Source organism: Rhamphochromis sp. 'chilingali', assembly GCF_963969265.1.
Source record: "Rhamphochromis sp. 'chilingali' genome assembly, chromosome: 7".
In the NCBI taxonomy this organism is placed as follows: domain Eukaryota; kingdom Metazoa; phylum Chordata; class Actinopteri; order Cichliformes; family Cichlidae; genus Rhamphochromis; species Rhamphochromis sp. 'chilingali'.
The window spans coordinates 31,934,510-31,952,986 of NC_137934.1; the positions used below are offsets into that span (position 1 = coordinate 31,934,510).

The window sequence follows — 18,477 nt, forward strand, 5'->3', positions numbered from 1 at the left end:
ACCCCAAAACACACTGCACCAAAAATTGGTCCACCCCAAGGATCGGGTCCCCTGACACAAACAGAGTAATATAGTGTACGCTGTTAAGTGCATGGGGATTGCCAGGATTTATACATCAGGGAAACCAAACAACCTCTGGCGAAGCGGATGGCACAACACAGAAGAGCTACCTCGTCAGGCCAGGACTCTGCAGTCTATTTACACCTACAGGCCAGTGGACACTCTTTCCATGATGAGGATGTACACATCCTGGACAGGGAGGAACACTGGTTTGAATGGGGAGTCAAGGAGGCCATTTATGTGAAAAGGGAAAGACCATCTCTGGCAATCGAGGAGGGGGCCAAAGGGTCCATCTTTTGCCATCTTACAAGGCTGTGATTGCAGCCATTCCCCAACTCTCTGTGAATTGTACTCATGGCCATTGATCAGTAGTTGTTGCTCAATGGTCATGACAATTTGCATCAAGGGAACTGACCTCACAGCCCATTGTTCATTCAGTGGTGCTAGTTTCAGTCATTATGCAAATGTACTGTTTATAAGAAAAACCTGCAGTTAACTGAGACTGAAGAACTTGGAAAAGTTACGAAACGTTTCTCCGACTGAAAATGCTACGTCCAGATGAACAGAATCAATTTTTTGGGACAAACTTGTGACACACATCAGCCTCCAGTCATCTCAGGGAAAACGATGGTGCATGGAGCAGTATGCATTCCATGACAGTGAAAAGGAAATGCACAAGACTTCTTGGAAGTTAGATAATGTGATAAACAAAGGTAACATTAGAAATACCAAGTCGTAGCTCACACCCGGCTTCTCAGAATCTTGTCCAAGACATTTGGAGTGACTGCCGCGAATCACCATTATCAGGAAACACAGGACCACCATCATAATTTCTGTTCCCTTCTCTCCTGATTGCAAGTGGCAGTAAACAAAGTGGATAGCTTGCAGTCATAGTTAAAAGTTTTCTTTTAATATCAGAACATGGTTTTTAAAAATAATCTGGTCTTTAGCAGCTTCTAAAATAATTTAAATATAACCTCAGGTGTAAAATTGCACACAACAGATTCCACTGTTTAATTGTTTATTTAACAAAAATGCAAAATAAAATAAACATTTAACATGTTTAGCTGGTTGAGTCTATTGATGATCTACTCCAGAGAGGACTAGCAAGTCTTTCCACTAATGAATCTCACTACACAAGCATGGACTTTAAATAGTTAGAAAATTAGTCGGTTAACCAAAAGCATTCGAATAGAAGCACCTGGCTGCTGCTTTCCTTTTTAATGGCAGCAGTAAGGTGTTTTTAGCGATTCACTTACACCTTCTGCATTTGGCTTAGCTTTTCTTAAATAATGACAGCGCATTAATTCATATGTTGTTCACCTGAGGTTATATCTACCCAATTGTTTTAAAAAAAAAAAAAAAAAAAAAAAAAGACCAGACAATTTTTATTATATTTTTATATGTAAAACCTTAGAATTGAAAGGTGATGATGGGACAAAGCAGTGTCAATAGGAAGAAATGCTAATGGCAGAACACTTGATCACAGCATGGACCCAAAGGCCACATTAAGACAGTAGAACCTAGTGAATATGTAAAATGTTGTCTGGGATGCCACTGCACAGATTTCCCCTGGGGGGCAGGCACACGTGCTGCTTCATACTCTTGTTTTATTGTGTCACCAAGCCAGTGAGAAAGTCACTGTCTGAACAGAGCCTTATCCCTTGTACTTTCAGATGCAATGACTGGAGTGGATATAGCAAATCCAAATCACAGTTTCTGTACTGCAAAGATAATGCAGCCCAGAGCCTCTGACATGGTCTCCTTGTTGGAGAAGAACTTAAATTCTGCATGGTATGATAAACTAAGGGCTTGAGGTCAGTCAAGAATGACAGATTCCCTTCAAGTGCATTTGTAAGGCTGGAAAAAACCTGGAGATGAATGCCATACCAATATTTCTACAGCTAAGGTCCATTCTCCTTTTGAGCTGCCACAGGTCCCTGTTCAAGACCCTGCAGGGAGTAGGGAACCAGACTGTTGATGGACACTTGGGTGCCACCAAGAGGACCCTGAGCTCTGACTGTCTGACCCTGTGAAACATTATTGAAGGAATCAGGGGGAAAGCGTAAAGAAGGTGGTGTTGGTGAAAGCATCCAACACCAGGTCTTTCCATGTAAAAATAAATTTCCTGATTTAAGTTTTAAGAAATACACAAAGATACTAACTCGATTTATCCATGTGACATTTCATCGGATCCATTTGAACCTCATGAAGGATATTAAATGGTAAATTTTCAGTTTTTGATCCTGCTGATTAAAGACTGTTCAGTGTGGGGTTTTATTATTCGCCACAGTCTCAGTGAAATGAATAAACATAATTAGATATGGAATCATTGTTTCCTAGTACCTGCTACCAAAGCTCACGCTTAAGCCTAAGTCATTTCTTTATCATTTTTTAGCTGTTATTTTACACTGTTTCAAATCAAAGGTCCTGAAATGTCTTCCTTGTAAACTTACATGTTGTAACAATTAATTTTTGCAGTACTTTTAACAGGAAAGTTGAAGTGAATGAAAATTAAGCCTGAATAATAATTTTAAAGAAGGAAATAAAAATATGGATTCTGAAATAATGTGTTACAGACTTTCTCCTTGCAGTCCATATTTTAATAAGGTAAATGAATGTTTTTGTTAATAATGGTATGATAGCTTTAAGAGCAGTATTTTAATAATCAGCCTTATGATGAAAGAAATTCTTAGGATAGCATGATTAGTGACCTTTTCTCATGACAGTGTCTATAACTTGAGGACAAGTCTCCTTCAAGCTCTACAGAGACAAAGTTGCATTGATTGGGCCACATGTTGTACTTCTAAAGCTACTTTTGAATCAGGCAGAGCTTTTTTTCATTTCATTTTTTATTTTGTTTCACACGTGGTACAGCAGTAATTCATTTCCTATACACAAACCGTCCTTTCAAAAGTCACACTGTTTTTGAACAGAACTCCCATAAATATCAGCTTCTAGATTATCCACACAACCAATCACAGCCTGAGAACACAACTGTGAGCCAACTACAGCTTTAGACTGATAGGTTGCAGCTTGAGGTAATGAAACTTCACCTGTTTAGATGTTTGGTGGTTCCCTCTCAGCTAAGCAAGAGAACACTTAATTAGCATGAAATCAGCTTTGAGTCACAAGAAGCCTGCAAAAAAGAGGTAATAAGAATAAGGACAAAATAAAGAACAAGCAAAGGTTAGATACCGTAAACGGTGTCATTTTAGGAAGGATGGCGTGTGGGAAGAAACCAGTGTCACTGGTCATTATAGAAAACATTGAAATGAAAGTGTTTTCTTCCAAGGAGCCCTGTAAGGTCTTGATAACACAGGAGGAAGAGGAGGAATACAGCGTTCACCAGGTGTGTCTTTTTAAATACTTCACTGCAAGACATTATGTGTGATTTATAAATAGTGCTGACCCCATCAGGAAACTTTTTGAAGCTCATATGATGAGCAGAGTGGTGGTATATCATAATCAGATCCAATATATTTTGACTAACCTCAGAACTAACATATAAATACACCTTAAAGGGTTGATGTCCTACTTCTAGACAGTACAGAGAGGTATTGCTTTAAATACTCACCAAACCTGTTTGGTTTTACTTTGTATGTAGAACTGTAGATGTATAGATATTGTTCTGCGTTTCCATTCAGACTTTACTTTCACTTGCACCTTGCTGGTACTGGGATGGAAACCCTTTTTCAATTTAGAACTGCTTTCATGGCATTTTTCAACAACATAATTGCTGCAGATTTGTCAGCTACACTCTCTTGTTCTACCACATCCCAGTTGGTGGCATTTTCTCAGTTGGTACCAAGTGCACCAAATGTGTTAGAAGATGTCTCCTACTACATACATACATACATACATACATACATACATACATACATACATACATACATACATACATACATACATACATACATACATTTTTCCAATCTTCTGTTCATGAATCTTTCTGAGACCATGGAAATTGTGGCCTCAGTTTCCTGGTCTTAGCTGATAAGAGTGGCACCTGGTGTGGACTTTTGCTCCTGTAGCCCATATGCTTTCTCACCTCTAGCATCAACAAGACATCTTCAATTTTATTTATACAGTGCAAAATCATAACAACAGTCGCCCCTAGACACTTTTTATATTGTAAGGTAGATCCTATAATGGTACAACAGAGAAAATGAATGGTAAATGAATGGGAAGACAACAATCATCATCAATCACGTAAACGCACATTTTTTCTTCTCACTCTTAACAAACTGAAGACTTTCATTGAACTGCCAAATAAACAAATTGGTACTGTCTTTCTGGCCAGACACATGGCAGCACTTCTGCTATAACTTTGTTTGAATCTATCAAAATAATAATGCAGACATTAGTTATTGACTGCAGGTGAAAATTGTTTTCTTTGCGAATAACTCTCACTGAACTAACACAGACAATCACTCGACACGTTTGCCATCATTAAATAATTTCTTTGCTTTTTAAAGAACTTATTTTAATGTTGCATTCAACAACAAAGAAATCCTCTTGAACAAAAAAAACAAAAACTTAAAGAGCCAAACTGCATTATATTTCTTTACGCCGATATAGGGATGACGTGAGACGCAAGTGGCCCTCTGGCCTAAAGGAAACATGTATAATGTAAATGGAATGAACAAATTTGAGTTTGTTAGAAAGATATGATTCCACTGCAGTGCAGTACCTTTAATACCCACTGCATGTTCTCATTGGTGTAATAAAATCTTATGGTCAACAGTATCAATCTGTTCTAGCCGGACAAGCACAGAGATGAGGCCACTGTCAGAGGCCACCATTTGTAACCATTGCTTAGGCTGTTTCTGTACTCTGAGCTATGAAACCTGACCGAAACTCTTCAGATAAGTCATTTCTCTGTAGATGATTAGCTTTACTACTACTCTCTCAAGAATTTCTGATATAAAATTGATGAAATTCTGTTGGTACAGCTAAATAACAATCTGCTGTCAAACCTGTCAAGCAAAAAGCACCAAGTTAGACTACAAGCCACAACATGATCTAATATCACTGATTGTTGTTATTCCAACAATCAGTGTTGCTTCAGATACATCACTGAAACTGTTCAATCAAGCAAAAGGACAACTGAACCAGAGCCAAAGCCATAATTTCAAAACACTGTGATTAATCAGCTCTCATCATTGCGGTGAGTAGAATTGTTCTGATGTTGTAGTGGATCCACAATGTTGAAACTACAACTCATGTATTCAAAACAACAATGGTGTTTTGCTGCCTGATGGTTAATGATGCGGACTCACATATTCTTTTGTTGCATCATTCGTGTGCTCATACATAACAAGCCAGCTCCTTGTCCTCCTCTTGTACACAGCGATACATGGCGAGTCCTCTGTTCTCCAACTCCGAGGAAGCCCCTGAGCAGCAGGTCCAAACTCAACCCAGACACCAGGCTGAAACAGATTCCCCAGACCAGGAAGAACCTCACTGCTCTGCTGTGGTCTGCAAACAAGAAGTAGAGATAGAGCTGGAGGTTAGTAATAAGGCAGAAGTTATAAACCACTTGGTAAGAAAGTAAGAAATTTGTAGTAGAAAAAAAGACATCCCATGCTAAATAGCTGGTCAGGACCTCCAGGAATGGGTTTTTACTTTACTTTATTGCTTCTCTACAATGTTCATCTTATTTGTATTCCTTTTTTTTAGTTCACATTTCTTGTTTTTATTCACCCTTCTTGTTTTTCCTTCCTGTAGGTGATTCCTTCTATCAGAAAGTCAAAGAGTCATCCAGCAATGGTAAAGTCAGGGAATCCTTTATTCATTACTGATATGTCATGACTCTTCATAACATATCACCGACTCAGGCATTTGATTTGCAGCCTGGACTCTAGAGCAGGGATGCTGCATACAAACAGTGAGAGCAGTGCAAACAGTATATAACTATATGGTGCAGTGGTCCAGTTCCCCTACTGGAATTAGAACAAAGCACAGCAATGTTAATTCAAATCAGTTCATACCAAATCAGAACAACAGTCGCCTCAAGGAGCTTAAATTGCCTCCCTAACATTGGTTAACGTGTGTATTATATGAAATTGGTTCTTCATCCCAAACCAGGCGGACAATAAAAAATGAAAAATGAATTAGACATCATAAGATTTAAATAAAATTTCCTTCAGAAAATATTCACAATTCACACTTTCAAGTGTATTAAAAAAGAACTTTTTCTTTCTACATTACTACTACTACTTTATATTTTTATTGTAGGCTTGACCTTAATATTGATGAATCTGTTCATCTTTCTTCCACAGTGTCAGAAAAATGTTGACTTCAGTCTCCAGCACATTATTTATCATCAACGATTTAAGCTTTTTAATCAAAGTTCAATCAGTTTTTTCAAACTTTATTTTCTGCCAAAATGGAAACCATATTTCCCATTTCCTGCACAGTTTTGCCCCATTGTAACTTTAGGATATTCTCCTGTTCGTGAATCCAACATGTAACACTGAGGGTTTATTCTGTGTATTTCAGCCATATTCTAACAAAGCTGGTCATCTCAAATGGAAGAGACTGATTCCTCAGAAGAAAAGACTGGTGGTTAAAGACGTGGTCTGTTTACCCAGAGGACACTCTATGTCACAGCTGGACAGGTGAGTGTTTATGTAGGAAAGAATACCATAAAATCTTATTCAAAATGCCATTTTAGGTCAGTGAATGTTTGAGTAGCTCCCACTGTTTCTAAAGTGATGATTGTGGCAATAAAAGGTGTTTACATAGCTCTGTTTGAATCTACTCCACTGAAAAATGTTATGAACAGTAAAGTAAATGTTATTTTCTGTTCTTCCAGACAAATAGTTCCAAAGAATAAAGACCAAGCAGCTCTGGAAGCCATGATGATGACTGCTCGCATCACCATTGACCACAGCTGGTCAGCCACTCAGGTGAAGGGTCGACTGGCGATGCTCTTTCAGGGGCACTTTGTAAAACAGGCAGGACAAAAGTTTTCATTTACATATCTGCAGGTGGGTGTGAGATGTGTTCTGCCTGAGGTGTCTTAAAGTCTGTTCATTTTAGTACACAGAACATTGCTGAATGTGGTGGTTGTTTCCAGTGTGTGCAGAGCTCCAGAGTGCTGTTTGTCCCTGACACCCCTTCAGAGGGCTGGACTGGAGAGCAGGTCCTCAGGATCTCTGAACATGGTGCTTTATATATCCTGAGCCACCACGACTACTCAGAGGTAACTACTGCTGCTTCATTACTAATACCCTGATGTGATCATTATAAAAGTAGGACTTGGATCTGATACATTTTTATATTTCAAAAGCCATAAAGACAACTTTGTGTGTTAAGATTCAGTTTAAAGATAATTTGGCTTCTGTGAAAAAACAGAAACGACAGCAAGTGTTTAAAATGGCTCATGGACCCCTGGACGCCTTGTTCCTGTGAACCGGGGAACACGGGATCTTTAATTATTTCGTTTATTTCTCCAATCTGCTTTAGCTTTGCTCAGTCTGCCTCCATTTTGTCTGTAGTTTATAAAGTTCTCTTCTCCTTACAGACAGAATCTGAAGGGTCAGCAAGTGAGACACTTGTGGTAAAAAGGCAAGAAAACATTTCCTGTGAATACACATTTAGAAATGATTAGTGACAAACTAAATAGCTGCATTATCTGAATTTGTGTGGTTTTTTTTTTTTTTTTTGGGGGGGGGAGCAGCACAGACAGCTGCCAAGATGGTAAAAGTGAGCTAATAATCAAGCCTAGCATCTGCAGGGATACAAAGAAGGTGAGTTTGGAGGATAAAAGATAAAAAAGTCAATCCTAAATTCAGTTTGTTTTTTTATTATTATTATTATTATTATTATTATTATTATTATTATTATTATCATCTTTGTCTCCTGTTAAACTTGCATCTTTTGTGCGCAGTCCACTGTTGACCTGGACACCATCCTGAGAGCGTTCAGACAGGAGAACGTAGATCCAGGATTGAAAACTCACATCCAGGTGAGGCGGACAGATCTACTCCACGGCGCTCTGGAGGTGGTGAGGAGGCCCGACTTCTGCTTCAGGGCGACGCCTGTTATCTCCTTCAGTGGAGAAGAGCCCGACAGCCACGAGGCCCCTGTCAGGGAGTTTTTCAGGTCCTCATCATTTCCCTGAAATTATTGCTGGAGCTGATGGCTTCAGGCATAAAATAAGTTGTATGGTTTTCTATACTGAAGCTAATTTATTCAAACTCTGATCCAACATGACTGTATGAATTTCATCAAGATTTAATATTCACTTTTTTTTGTAATTGGAAATCTGGCTCACAAAAAGATTTCCACATGGTAGCATGTAGTCTATAATAGGATCATATTCTATACATTTTGGGGCTGCAGTAAACAATGTGAAAATTGTGTCAAATGCTCATCATGATAGTTCAGGATCCCAGAAGACGGTGTGGTAATAAAACTGATTGTGTTGTTTGATCAACCGTCCAAAACCCCAAATATGTGAACAGATGGTATTTACAGCAATACAAAATGGAAAGGTAGCAGCTGATTTTTCTTTTTTTCTTTGATGAATGACATAATAATGGCATCTAGGTTTCGTTTTCGTTTTGTTTTGTTTGTTTTGGTGCTCCACCATTCTGAGAGAAATGTTCAGTTCTTCTGAAAGAGGTTTCTGCCAAAACACCAAAGCATAAAGGTGTCATTTGTTAATTCATATCTACATTTCTTCTCATGCAGGCTGATGCTGCTGGAGCTGCAGCACAGCTGTGTGTTTGAGGGTCTTCCAGGAAGTCTGTTCATGACCTGCAACTTCACAGCTCTTGAGGAGAGGAAGTACTATGAAGCTGGGGTTCTCATTGGCTGGTCGCTGGCTCAGGGTGGGCCTGGACTTTGTTGCCTTCACCCTGCATTGTATCAGGTAGAGTCCTTAACTGAATGTGTGCTAGTGTAGGCACTACAAGAATTTGTCATACAGTATTGCCTATTCTTTGCGAATGTGATATTAGATTACTTTTTCTGATGCCCTGTAGCTGTGTCAGGTATTACCAGCACAATCTTTGTCTGTATGGCTTATTTTACTGTCACAGGTGATGTGTTGCCACAGTATAACATTAGAAGACTTCAACTGGCGGGACATTATTGATACCGAAGTCCAAATCCAACTGAAAGAGGTAGCACACAAGAAGAAAACTCACAACTCTAATTGTAACATATTTAAAAACTTGATATACTGCTGTACCTGTGTTATTATACATGGTTAGTTTGGATAACGATGATCTTAATATAAACCAGTTATTTTATTGATGGATCGGTCACACTGGAGTAAAAATAGGATGGTAACCTCATAGCTGCACCAACCCACTGGTTGCCCAGAAGTTGGTTGTGCAACAACTTGTGAAGGAATTTCTTTTTCATATTTGTGAGGTTCTGCTTGGACACTAAAAATAACTGGGAACTGTGAGTTTCTGTGTAGTAGAGAAAGCAACGGATGACAAAAGACTTTGTAACTGCCAAATGACCCTATTCAATACAGTCTGATAGCAGACTGCATCTTACTGCCATTCAATCACCCTCCTGATGTGTGATAGTCCCTTTGAACACAGGTCACAGACCTGGTCCCTGTCTTAAGTAACCATTTCGATGAGATTGTGAGATCACTGCATATACCTTGGCAATTGTAGTGGTTTCCTAATGTGACTGTAGCATAATTACAGTGCTGAATAACATCATCTTGTTTCTGCCTTCAGCTGTAGAATGATGAACTGTTTGTATGGCAGTTTTTCCCCCCTCACCTTTAAACTCTTCTCTGTATTAAACCCTCAGTCCTGTGTACATAATTGCCTTCTGTGTGCCGCACACAAATGATGTTCCTCTGCTCTCACAGCTACATAGTTGTACTGATGTAAAGCTGCTGTCTCCCAGTCTGTGCGACTGGGTGTCACGCTGTGGGATCCCTGAGATCTGTTCAGCCAACTCTGATGAAATGCCAGCCATTTATAGTCGCCTGGTAAAACACTACATCTACGACAGGTAGTGCACACACAGAAGCATACGTCATACACATGGTGTCGACAGTTTCAACTTGAGCTACATGCAAATGTTGCCCTTTCTAAATACAAAAGTTAAATTTAATCCACTTGCTGTCCTTCAGGGTGACTAAAATGATCTCCCAGTTTACTGAGGGGCTGAATAGCTGTGGTGGGCTGTGGGACATGGTTCAGTCCCACTGGGAAATTTTTGCCCCAGTTATGACGAGTGCACCGCAGCAGCCTCTGAGTCTGGAAGAGTTCAAGCAGCTTTTTACCATCAGCTTTAGCACTTCAGATGCCCAACTGAGGGCAGATGAGGAGGCCACAGCTGGACACTGGGAAACAATCCTCACTTTAGTGCGTGGTAAGGTTGGAGGGTGTGGTGGAAAGAATAAAGATGCTTCTAGTGTTTCAGGTTAGATAAAATATGTCTCTGTTTGCACAATCAGACGGCAAGGCAGAGTTTTCCTTTGAAGACCTCCTCACCTTCATCACAGGAGCTGACCGTTTGCCTCCTCTTGGCTTCCCCAGATTCATTTCTCTGTGTTTTTACTCTCAGGTTGGTGTTTAACATAAAAATCCTTAAAATCCTGCCTTTAATTGTGATTCAAATTCACAAGAATCACCACCAGCATCAACTATCCAAGGTGATAAAATATAGCTCCTTTTCCTTTGTCAAGAGATGAATCTTTGTCACATTTCCCTCACTATTCCTTTTTTTTTTTTTTTTCCCCCTCTCAGGATGCCAGCATGCAAGATTTGCGCCTGCCTCATGTCGCCTCCTCTTCTCTGGAGCTCTACCTGCCAAGGGGAGTGGCTGGGGCTGTGGACCTGCTGGCCCTGTTAAACAGAGCTGTGCACAAGGTGCTGCGAGACGGAGAGGACAACTGAAGAGAAGTGATGATGAGATTATGAAGAGAATTCCCTCTCACTGGAGATTAAACGTTTCTGTGTGATGTTAACAACATGACTAAAAGGACGCAATTTGCTCTGTGTGCACTTTGGTGCTGGTGACACGATGCTGTAGATTAGACCAGTGTTTGTATTTTGTAAAGACCTCAGTCTGATGGTTTTAAACCGTGTAGTGTTTATAATAGAACCTGTGCGCATTTTTTGATAAGTAGAATCATGTATTTTAAAAGAACGGGAAGGAATGGTACTCAACACACAAGGTCTTAGATGTTTTTGGCAGGGCCAAGTCAGAGTTGATGGATCCATGTTGAGTTTATTTGTTGATGCAGATAAGGTGTGTGTTTTCTTTCATTAATTATTAAAATGGCACTTACGAAGAGCACATTTAACATTGAATAGCAATCTATGTTTTCACTTTCTCTTGTATTTTCTAACAGCTGTTGTTCTTGATATTCTGTATATGGGTATAAATCTGCTTTAAATTCACAAGTTGAATAAAGTTTCATTTAAAAAGAATTCTGAAAGAATAAATGATACAAAGAATGGCCATTACAAATGGTTATATCTCTTTATTCAGAATAATCAGAATCAGATATATTTCTGTGTATATGAGACTTTAGTAGCAGGAGTGACAAGTTTGTAAAATTTAGTCACAGTTTAAAGTACAGTACAAATCAGCAGACATACAAAAACAAATTCTGAAAAACAGATTTGATTCTAATACCACAAAGGGGGAAAAAGTGTGTTGTTGGTCAGTAATATCTGAAAACTGATTTATTTTCTTCATTAGGGTGCAGTATTTATACACCAACAGTAATAATTTTCCTTGTTTTCCATGTGGAAAAGCCGAGTTAACAAGAATCTGTTACGGAAATTTAATTAAAATCTATTGACACGGTGAGCAGTAAGTTAACACCTGTGGAATTCTCACCCACTGAGTGTCACCCACTTTCTCAGAGGCCTAGCTGTGTGTGCAGTACAATTAATGCTTTTCCGGATCTGTACTTTTAAATGACTCAAAAGTGATATTACTAAAACACGTAACCAATAAATAAAATATTTTTTTTGTTTCAAAGCATATAAATTATTTGATTTCCTAGTCACCATTTTGTCAGAGTGAGTAAGTATTGACATTATTAGCCAGCTGCCTGGTTTGAGATGCCTATTGTACTTTTCAAGATGATAAACCAAAAGCGCATTTGTAATTCATGGGAACTACAGCATTGTGTTTCTGCAGTTTGATTTAATTTCAGAAATGATCATGTAAGGGGATTGATATTTAAATATGATCTGCTTTCACCCAGGTTTAGGTTTCATACATTCACAGAGCAATCCAAGCCCATCTGGCTGTCGACCACTGCAGCACAGCTGATGTCTCCTTCTCACACCAACGTACTAATCATTCAGGATATGATGAAGCGACTGAGGCAAACTGCCGCTCCGGATCATGTTGAAACAAATCTACTAACTCACTGTTAAATTCTTGCCTTTATATTTTTATTTTTGACTTGTGTCCACATTCAATTTTTATGCTTCAACTTTTTTAATGTTTGTCACAGAGAGAATGTGGGGTATTCCATTCAGGACCTTGGTGTTAAACTAAATGGAAAGAAAACACAGAGATTAAACATTTGAATTTTTAAGACATGATTTGTGTGTGTGAAATTACTGATAAGTCAAGAATGTACGAAGCAAACTTTAAGATATAGCTATACCTGTTCAAGAAGGGCAATGATGGTTGCATTGCTAACCTGCCCGTATGTAGTCATCTTTATCTTTAGATGTGCAAGTGCTTGTGGGCCTGTTGGAACTGAAAAAAAGAATTATAAAAGTATAATTGGTAAGTGTAAAGTAATTATACATCATAAAATGCATTTGATTATTGCTATAAGGCACATTTCCCTCAATACTGAAACAATTACACTATAACATTTTTAGATTTTTAGATGAAACCAGGAGTCACAACAGCATTTGAGGCTTTATGGCTTTTCCTATAGTACTTTGTGGGCTGGTCTCTAGTCAAAATGCTTAGGCCGTTTTTTTGTCCCAGTCCAACCCTGGGTGGGGGAACTCCAGGCCTCAAGTGCTGGTGTCCTGCGGGTTTTAGAACCACCGCAGCTAATTTAAATGGCTAAATTACCTCCTCACCATGTCTTGAAATTCTGCAGTGGCCTGGTAATGAACTAATCATTTGATTCCAGTGTGTTGACCCAGGGTGAGATCTAAAACCTGCAGGACTTCAACCCTTGAGGCCTGGAGTTTCCCACCCTAGTATTAGAGTGTGAATGTTGGAAGGACAACAGAAGGTAGGAAGAGAAACTGTTGCACACATTAAGTACTTTTAATTTAAATCACATACTTTGAATGGTGGTTGACCCTTCTGTAGGGGTTGTGGTGCTTTGTGCTGCAGTTTTAGTTGTAGTTGTAGTGGTGGTTGGTAGTGCAGTTGTGGTTGTTGCTGTAGTTGTATTCGTTGGTGCTGCAGTTGTGGTTGCCGGTGCTGCAGTTGTGGTTGGTGTTATAGTTGTAGTGGTGGTTGGTGCTGCAGTTGTAGTGGTGGTTAGTGTTGTGGTTGTTGGTGCAGTAGTTGTGGTTACTGTTGCAGTTATGGTTGCCGGTGCTGCAGCTGTAGTGGTTGTTGTTGGTGGTGCAGTTGTAGTGAATGGCGCTGCAGTTATGGTTGCTGGTGCTGCAGTTGTAGTGGTTGTTGGTGCTGCAGTGGTTGTTGGTGATGCAGGTGTGGTTGGTGCTGCAGTTGCGGTTAGTGTTGCAGTTGTAGTGGTTGTTGGTGCAGTTGTAGTGGTTGGTGCTGCAGTTATGGTTGCTGGTGCTGCAGTTGTAGTGGTTGTTGGTGCTGCAGTGGTTGTTGGTGACGCAGGTGTGGTTGGTGCTGCAGTTGCGGTTAGCGTTGCAGTTGTAGTGGTTGTTGGTGCAGTTGTAGTGGTTGGCGCTGCAGTTATAGTTGCTGGTGCTGCAGTTGTAGTGGTTGTTGGTGCTGCAGTGGTTGTTGGTGACGCAGGTGTGGTTGGTGCTGCAGTTGCGGTTAGCGTTGCAGTTGTAGTGGTTGTTGGTGCAGTTGTAGTGGTTGGCGCTGCAGTTATGGTTGCTGGTGCTGCAGTTGTAGTTGTTGTGGTTGGTGCTGCAGTTGTGGTTGCTTAAAGACAGTGAGTTAAGCGCAGATTAGAATGACTTAACACGATGAAACTTTCATTCATAATTTCAGTAACAGCCACAGACTGCTGGCCCCTCTCCAAATAACTCGACAGAAAATAATCTGTCTACTAATCTTAGTAGCAACTCAAAGTCATTCCATGCAATCATTTGATATTGACAGGAGTTTCAAGTACAGTGGGGCAAAAAAGTATTTAGTCAGCCACCGATTGTGCAAGTTCCCCCACCTAAAATGATGACAGAGGTCAGTAATTTGCACCAGAGGTACACTTCAACTGTGAGAGACAGAATGTGAAAAAAAAATCCATGAATTCACATGGTAGGATTTGTAAAGAATTTATTCGTAAATTAGGGTGGAAAATAAGTATTTGGTCACCTCAAACAAGGAAAATCTCTGGCTCTCACAGACCTGTAACGTCTTCTGTAAGAAGCTTTTCTGTCCCCCACTCGTTACCTGTATGAATGGCACCTGTTTGAACTCATCATCTGTATAAAAGACACCTGTCCACAGCCTCAAACAGTCGGACTCCAAACTCCGCCATGGCCAAGACCAAAGAGCTTTCGAAGGACACCAGGAAAAGTATTGTAGACCTGCACCAGACTGGGAAGAGTGAATCTACAATAGGCAAGCAGCTTGGTGTGAAAAAAATCAACTGTGGGAGCAATCATCAGAAAATGGAAGACATACAAGACCACTGATAATCTCCCTCGGTCTGGGGCTCCACGCAAGATCTCATCCCGTGGGGTCAAAATGATCATGAGAACGGTGAGCAAAGATCCCAGAACCACAGGGGGGGACCTGGTGAATGACCTGCAGAGAGCTGGGACCAAAGTAACAAAGGTCACCATCAGTAACACACTACAACGGCAGGGAATCAAATCCCGCAGTGCCAGACGTGTTCCGCTGCTGAAGCCAGTGCATGTCCAGGCCCGTCTGAAGTTTGCCAGAGAGCACATGGATGATACAGCAGAGGATTGGGAGAATGTCATGTGGTCAGATGAAACCAAAGTAGAACTTTTTGGTATAAACTCAACTCGTCATGTTTGGAGGAAGAAGAATACTGAGTTGCATCCCAAGAACACCATACCTACTGTGAAGCATGGGGGTGGAAACATCATGCTATGGGGCTGTTTTTCTGCCAAGGGGACAGGACGACTGATCCGTGTTAAGGACAGAATGAATGGGGCCATGTATCGTGAGATTTTGAGCCAAAACCTCCTACCATCAGTGAGAACTGAAGATGAAATGAGGCTGGGTCTTCCAACATGACCATCCATCCATCTTCTTCCGCTTTGTCCGGGGCCGGGTCGCGGGGGCAGCAGCCTAAGCAAAGAGGCCCAGACCTCCCTCTCCCCAGCCACCTCCTCCAGCTTGTCCGGGGGAATACCAAGGCGTTCCCAGGCCAGCCGAGAGATATAATCTCTCCAGCGTGTCCTGGGTCTGCCCCGGGGCCTCCTCCCGGTGGGACATGCCTGGAACACCTCACCCAGGAGGCGCCCAGGGGGCATCCTTGTCAGATGCCCGAACCACCTCAGCTGGCTCCTTTCGATGTGGAGCAGCAGCTGCTCTACTCTGAGCCCCTCCCGGATGGCCGAACCTCTCACCCTATCTCTAAGGGAGAGGCCAGCCACCCTTCGGAGGAAGCTCATTTCTGCCGCTTGTATCCGCGATCTCGTTCTTTCGGTCACTACCCACAGCTCGTGGCCATAGGTGAGGGTAGGGACGTAGATCGACCGGTAAATTGAGAGCTTCGCTTTTACACTCAGCTCCCTCTTCACCACGACGGACCGGTGCAGCGTCCGCATTACTGCAGCTGCAGCCCCAATCCGTCTGTCGATCTCCGGCTCCCTTCTCCCATCACTCGCGAACAAGACCCCGAGATACTTGAACTCCTCCACTTGGGGCAGGAACTCATCCCCGACCCGGAGTGGCCACTCCACCCTTTTCCGGCTGAGAACCATGGCCTCAGATTTGGAGGTGCTGATCCTCATTCCCGCTGCTTCACACTCGGCTGCGAACCGTTCCAGTGCGAGCTGGAGGCCTTCACCCGATGAAGCCAACAGAACCACATCATCTGCAAAAATCAGAGATGAGATTCTGAGGCCACCAAAGCGAAAGCCCTCCGCCACTTGGCTGCGCCTAGAAATCCTGTCCATAAAAATTATGAACAGAACCGGAGACAAAGGGCAGCCCTGGCGAAGCCCATCACCCACCGGGAACGAGTCCGACTTATTGCCGGCAATGCGAACCAAGCTCTTGCAACGGTTGTATAGGGATCGAATGGCCCGTAGCAATGGGCCAGACACCCCATATTCCCGCAACACCTCCCACAGGACACCCCGAGGGACACGGTCGAATGCCTTCTCCAAGTCCACAAAACACATGTTGGACTGGTTGGGCAAACTCCCATGCACCCTCTTCCAACATGACAATGATCCAAAACACACCGCCCGGGCAACAAAGGAGTGGCTCCGTAAGAAGCATTTGAAAGTCCTGGAGTGGCCTAGCCAGTCTCCAGACCTCAACCCCATAGAAAATCTGTGGCGGGAGTTGAAAGTCCGTGTTGCTCGGCGACAGCCCCAAAACATCACTGCTCTCGAGAAGATCTGCATGGAGGAATGGGCCAAAATACCAGCTACTGTGTGTGCAAACCTGGTAAAGACCTATAGTAAACGTTTGACCTCTGTTATTGCCAACAAAGGTTATGTTACAAAGTATTGAGTTGTATTTTTGTTATTGACCAAATACTTATTTTCCACCCTGATTTACGAATAAATTCTTTACAAATCCTACCATGTGGATTCATGGATTTTTTTTTCACATTCTGTCTCTCACAGTTGAAGTGTACCTCTGGTGCAAATTACTGACTTCTGTCATCATTTTAAGTGGGGGAACTTGCACAATCGGTGGCTGACTAAATACTTTTTTGACCCACTGTATAAGCTTAGAAGCACTAACTTAAGGTAAGCTTTATTGAACATGTTAAGCTTCATCTTGAATATGTGCTGTGTGGTCAGCAGAGCATGAAAATATTCAACTTCACTTAGTTTCAAAGAAGCCATCTGTAGACAGAAAATTTGATTTATAAAAAACATGAACTGAAAATGGGTTTTATATGCCATATCATTACATATATCATACACCCAATCCAATGTTACAGTTTAATAAACTGTCATTAAACCTACTCATCCAAGGTGCTCTAGTCATATTGTTACAATTTAATAAACACAAATTCCCCAACTTATTTGTGTTTATTAAATTGTAACAATATGACTAGAGCACCTTGGATGCTCTAGTCATATTGTTACATGGGATCACTGAAGTCTTCATTCTCCAGGAGTTTGTGCATTCCAGTGATCCCAGGATGTATGTTCTTGGAGGTAACCAAAATTTTGCTCACAGTACTACAGTTTAAAAAAAGCTGATTATTAATATTTTGTGGAGTCTGTGCTATTATCATTTTGTTTTAGTATTGTACTACATTTGTTGTTGTTGAATCACTCTAAAGCTGTCTAATATAAAAAGTACAAACAATGCTATAACTTGCAATAAACACTTACTTTGTGCCAAAGATGTCTGAAAATATGCCAGCAGACATATCCAGCAAAGTATTCTTTTATCCATGATGAACTCTGCTACTACTCACTACTCCCAGATTGTCTCAGACTCTGACTGTTTGTTTTCTGTGTCTGCACACTTTACTTAGATGACATGATTTGCTCCTCCCTCCAATATTAAAGAGTGTCACATGACCTGAAAAACCACAAACCAAAGGTATGTGCACTGAAACTTACATCTTTATATAATGCAGGTCAAGTTAAATAGTAAAAATGCTCCACAAAGTTCAAAATGAGTAAATGTCACTAAATGTTTAATTGCATGATAGGAGTACTGGTACATATACTGAGAGCTTTTCCTCATTAAAAGTATGTTAAGTGTAGTAACAGGGGAAGCATAGATGAAATTAGTTTTACTTCAAGTTAATATTGGAAGTGCTTGAGAACTGAAGTATTCTTTTTTTAATATTCTACTATAGATTTGCTGTGAAATTCTCTTCAGCTTTGCCAATCTCCAAATCTGAGTGACTGAGTTATGACAATACTGATGCAGTATGTAAGGACTAACACTTTAAAGCTTCAAAGGAACTACAAATCATCATAATAGAACAAATAGCCAGATCCTTGATTGCACCCTGATGGTTAACTGCTCAGTATGAACTTATTTTCCTTCCTGTGGAATTAACTGAAATACATTGGGTTTTCAAAAAGATATTTATATATATTTGCTCAGTACTTGCCATTCATTTGTTTTCAACAGGTGTAGCTTGCACTTTCTTTT

General features: G+C 40.9%; 2 protein-coding genes across 2 annotated transcripts; one reads left to right on the forward strand and one right to left on the reverse strand.

Annotated features, from left to right (window-relative positions):
- The first annotated feature begins 3,179 nt into the window (after positions 1–3,179).
- On the forward strand, positions 3,180–11,345 carry LOC308400350 (uncharacterized protein). The gene is made up of 15 exons (XM_080887994.1): positions 3,180–3,412; positions 5,414–5,572; positions 5,791–5,832; positions 6,565–6,683; positions 6,881–7,055; positions 7,145–7,270; positions 7,592–7,635; positions 7,748–7,817; positions 7,958–8,172; positions 8,764–8,944; positions 9,114–9,197; positions 9,911–10,056; positions 10,178–10,419; positions 10,505–10,614; positions 10,797–11,345. The coding sequence occupies exons 1-15, from the start codon at positions 3,284–3,286 to the stop codon at positions 10,944–10,946; spliced, it is 1,992 nt and encodes a 663-aa protein (XP_080744120.1). The 5' UTR covers positions 3,180–3,283; the 3' UTR covers positions 10,947–11,345.
- A 2,034-nt stretch (positions 11,346–13,379) lies between these two features.
- Positions 13,380–17,834, reverse strand: LOC308400351 (uncharacterized protein; the record flags this gene model as incomplete). The annotated part of the gene is made up of 2 exons (XM_080887995.1): positions 17,700–17,834; positions 13,380–14,121 (listed from the first exon to the last, which is right to left on the reverse strand). The coding sequence occupies exons 1-2, from the start codon at positions 17,735–17,737 to the stop codon at positions 13,380–13,382; spliced, it is 780 nt and encodes a 259-aa protein (XP_080744121.1). The 5' UTR covers positions 17,738–17,834.
- Positions 17,835–18,477: the final 643 nt, after the last annotated feature.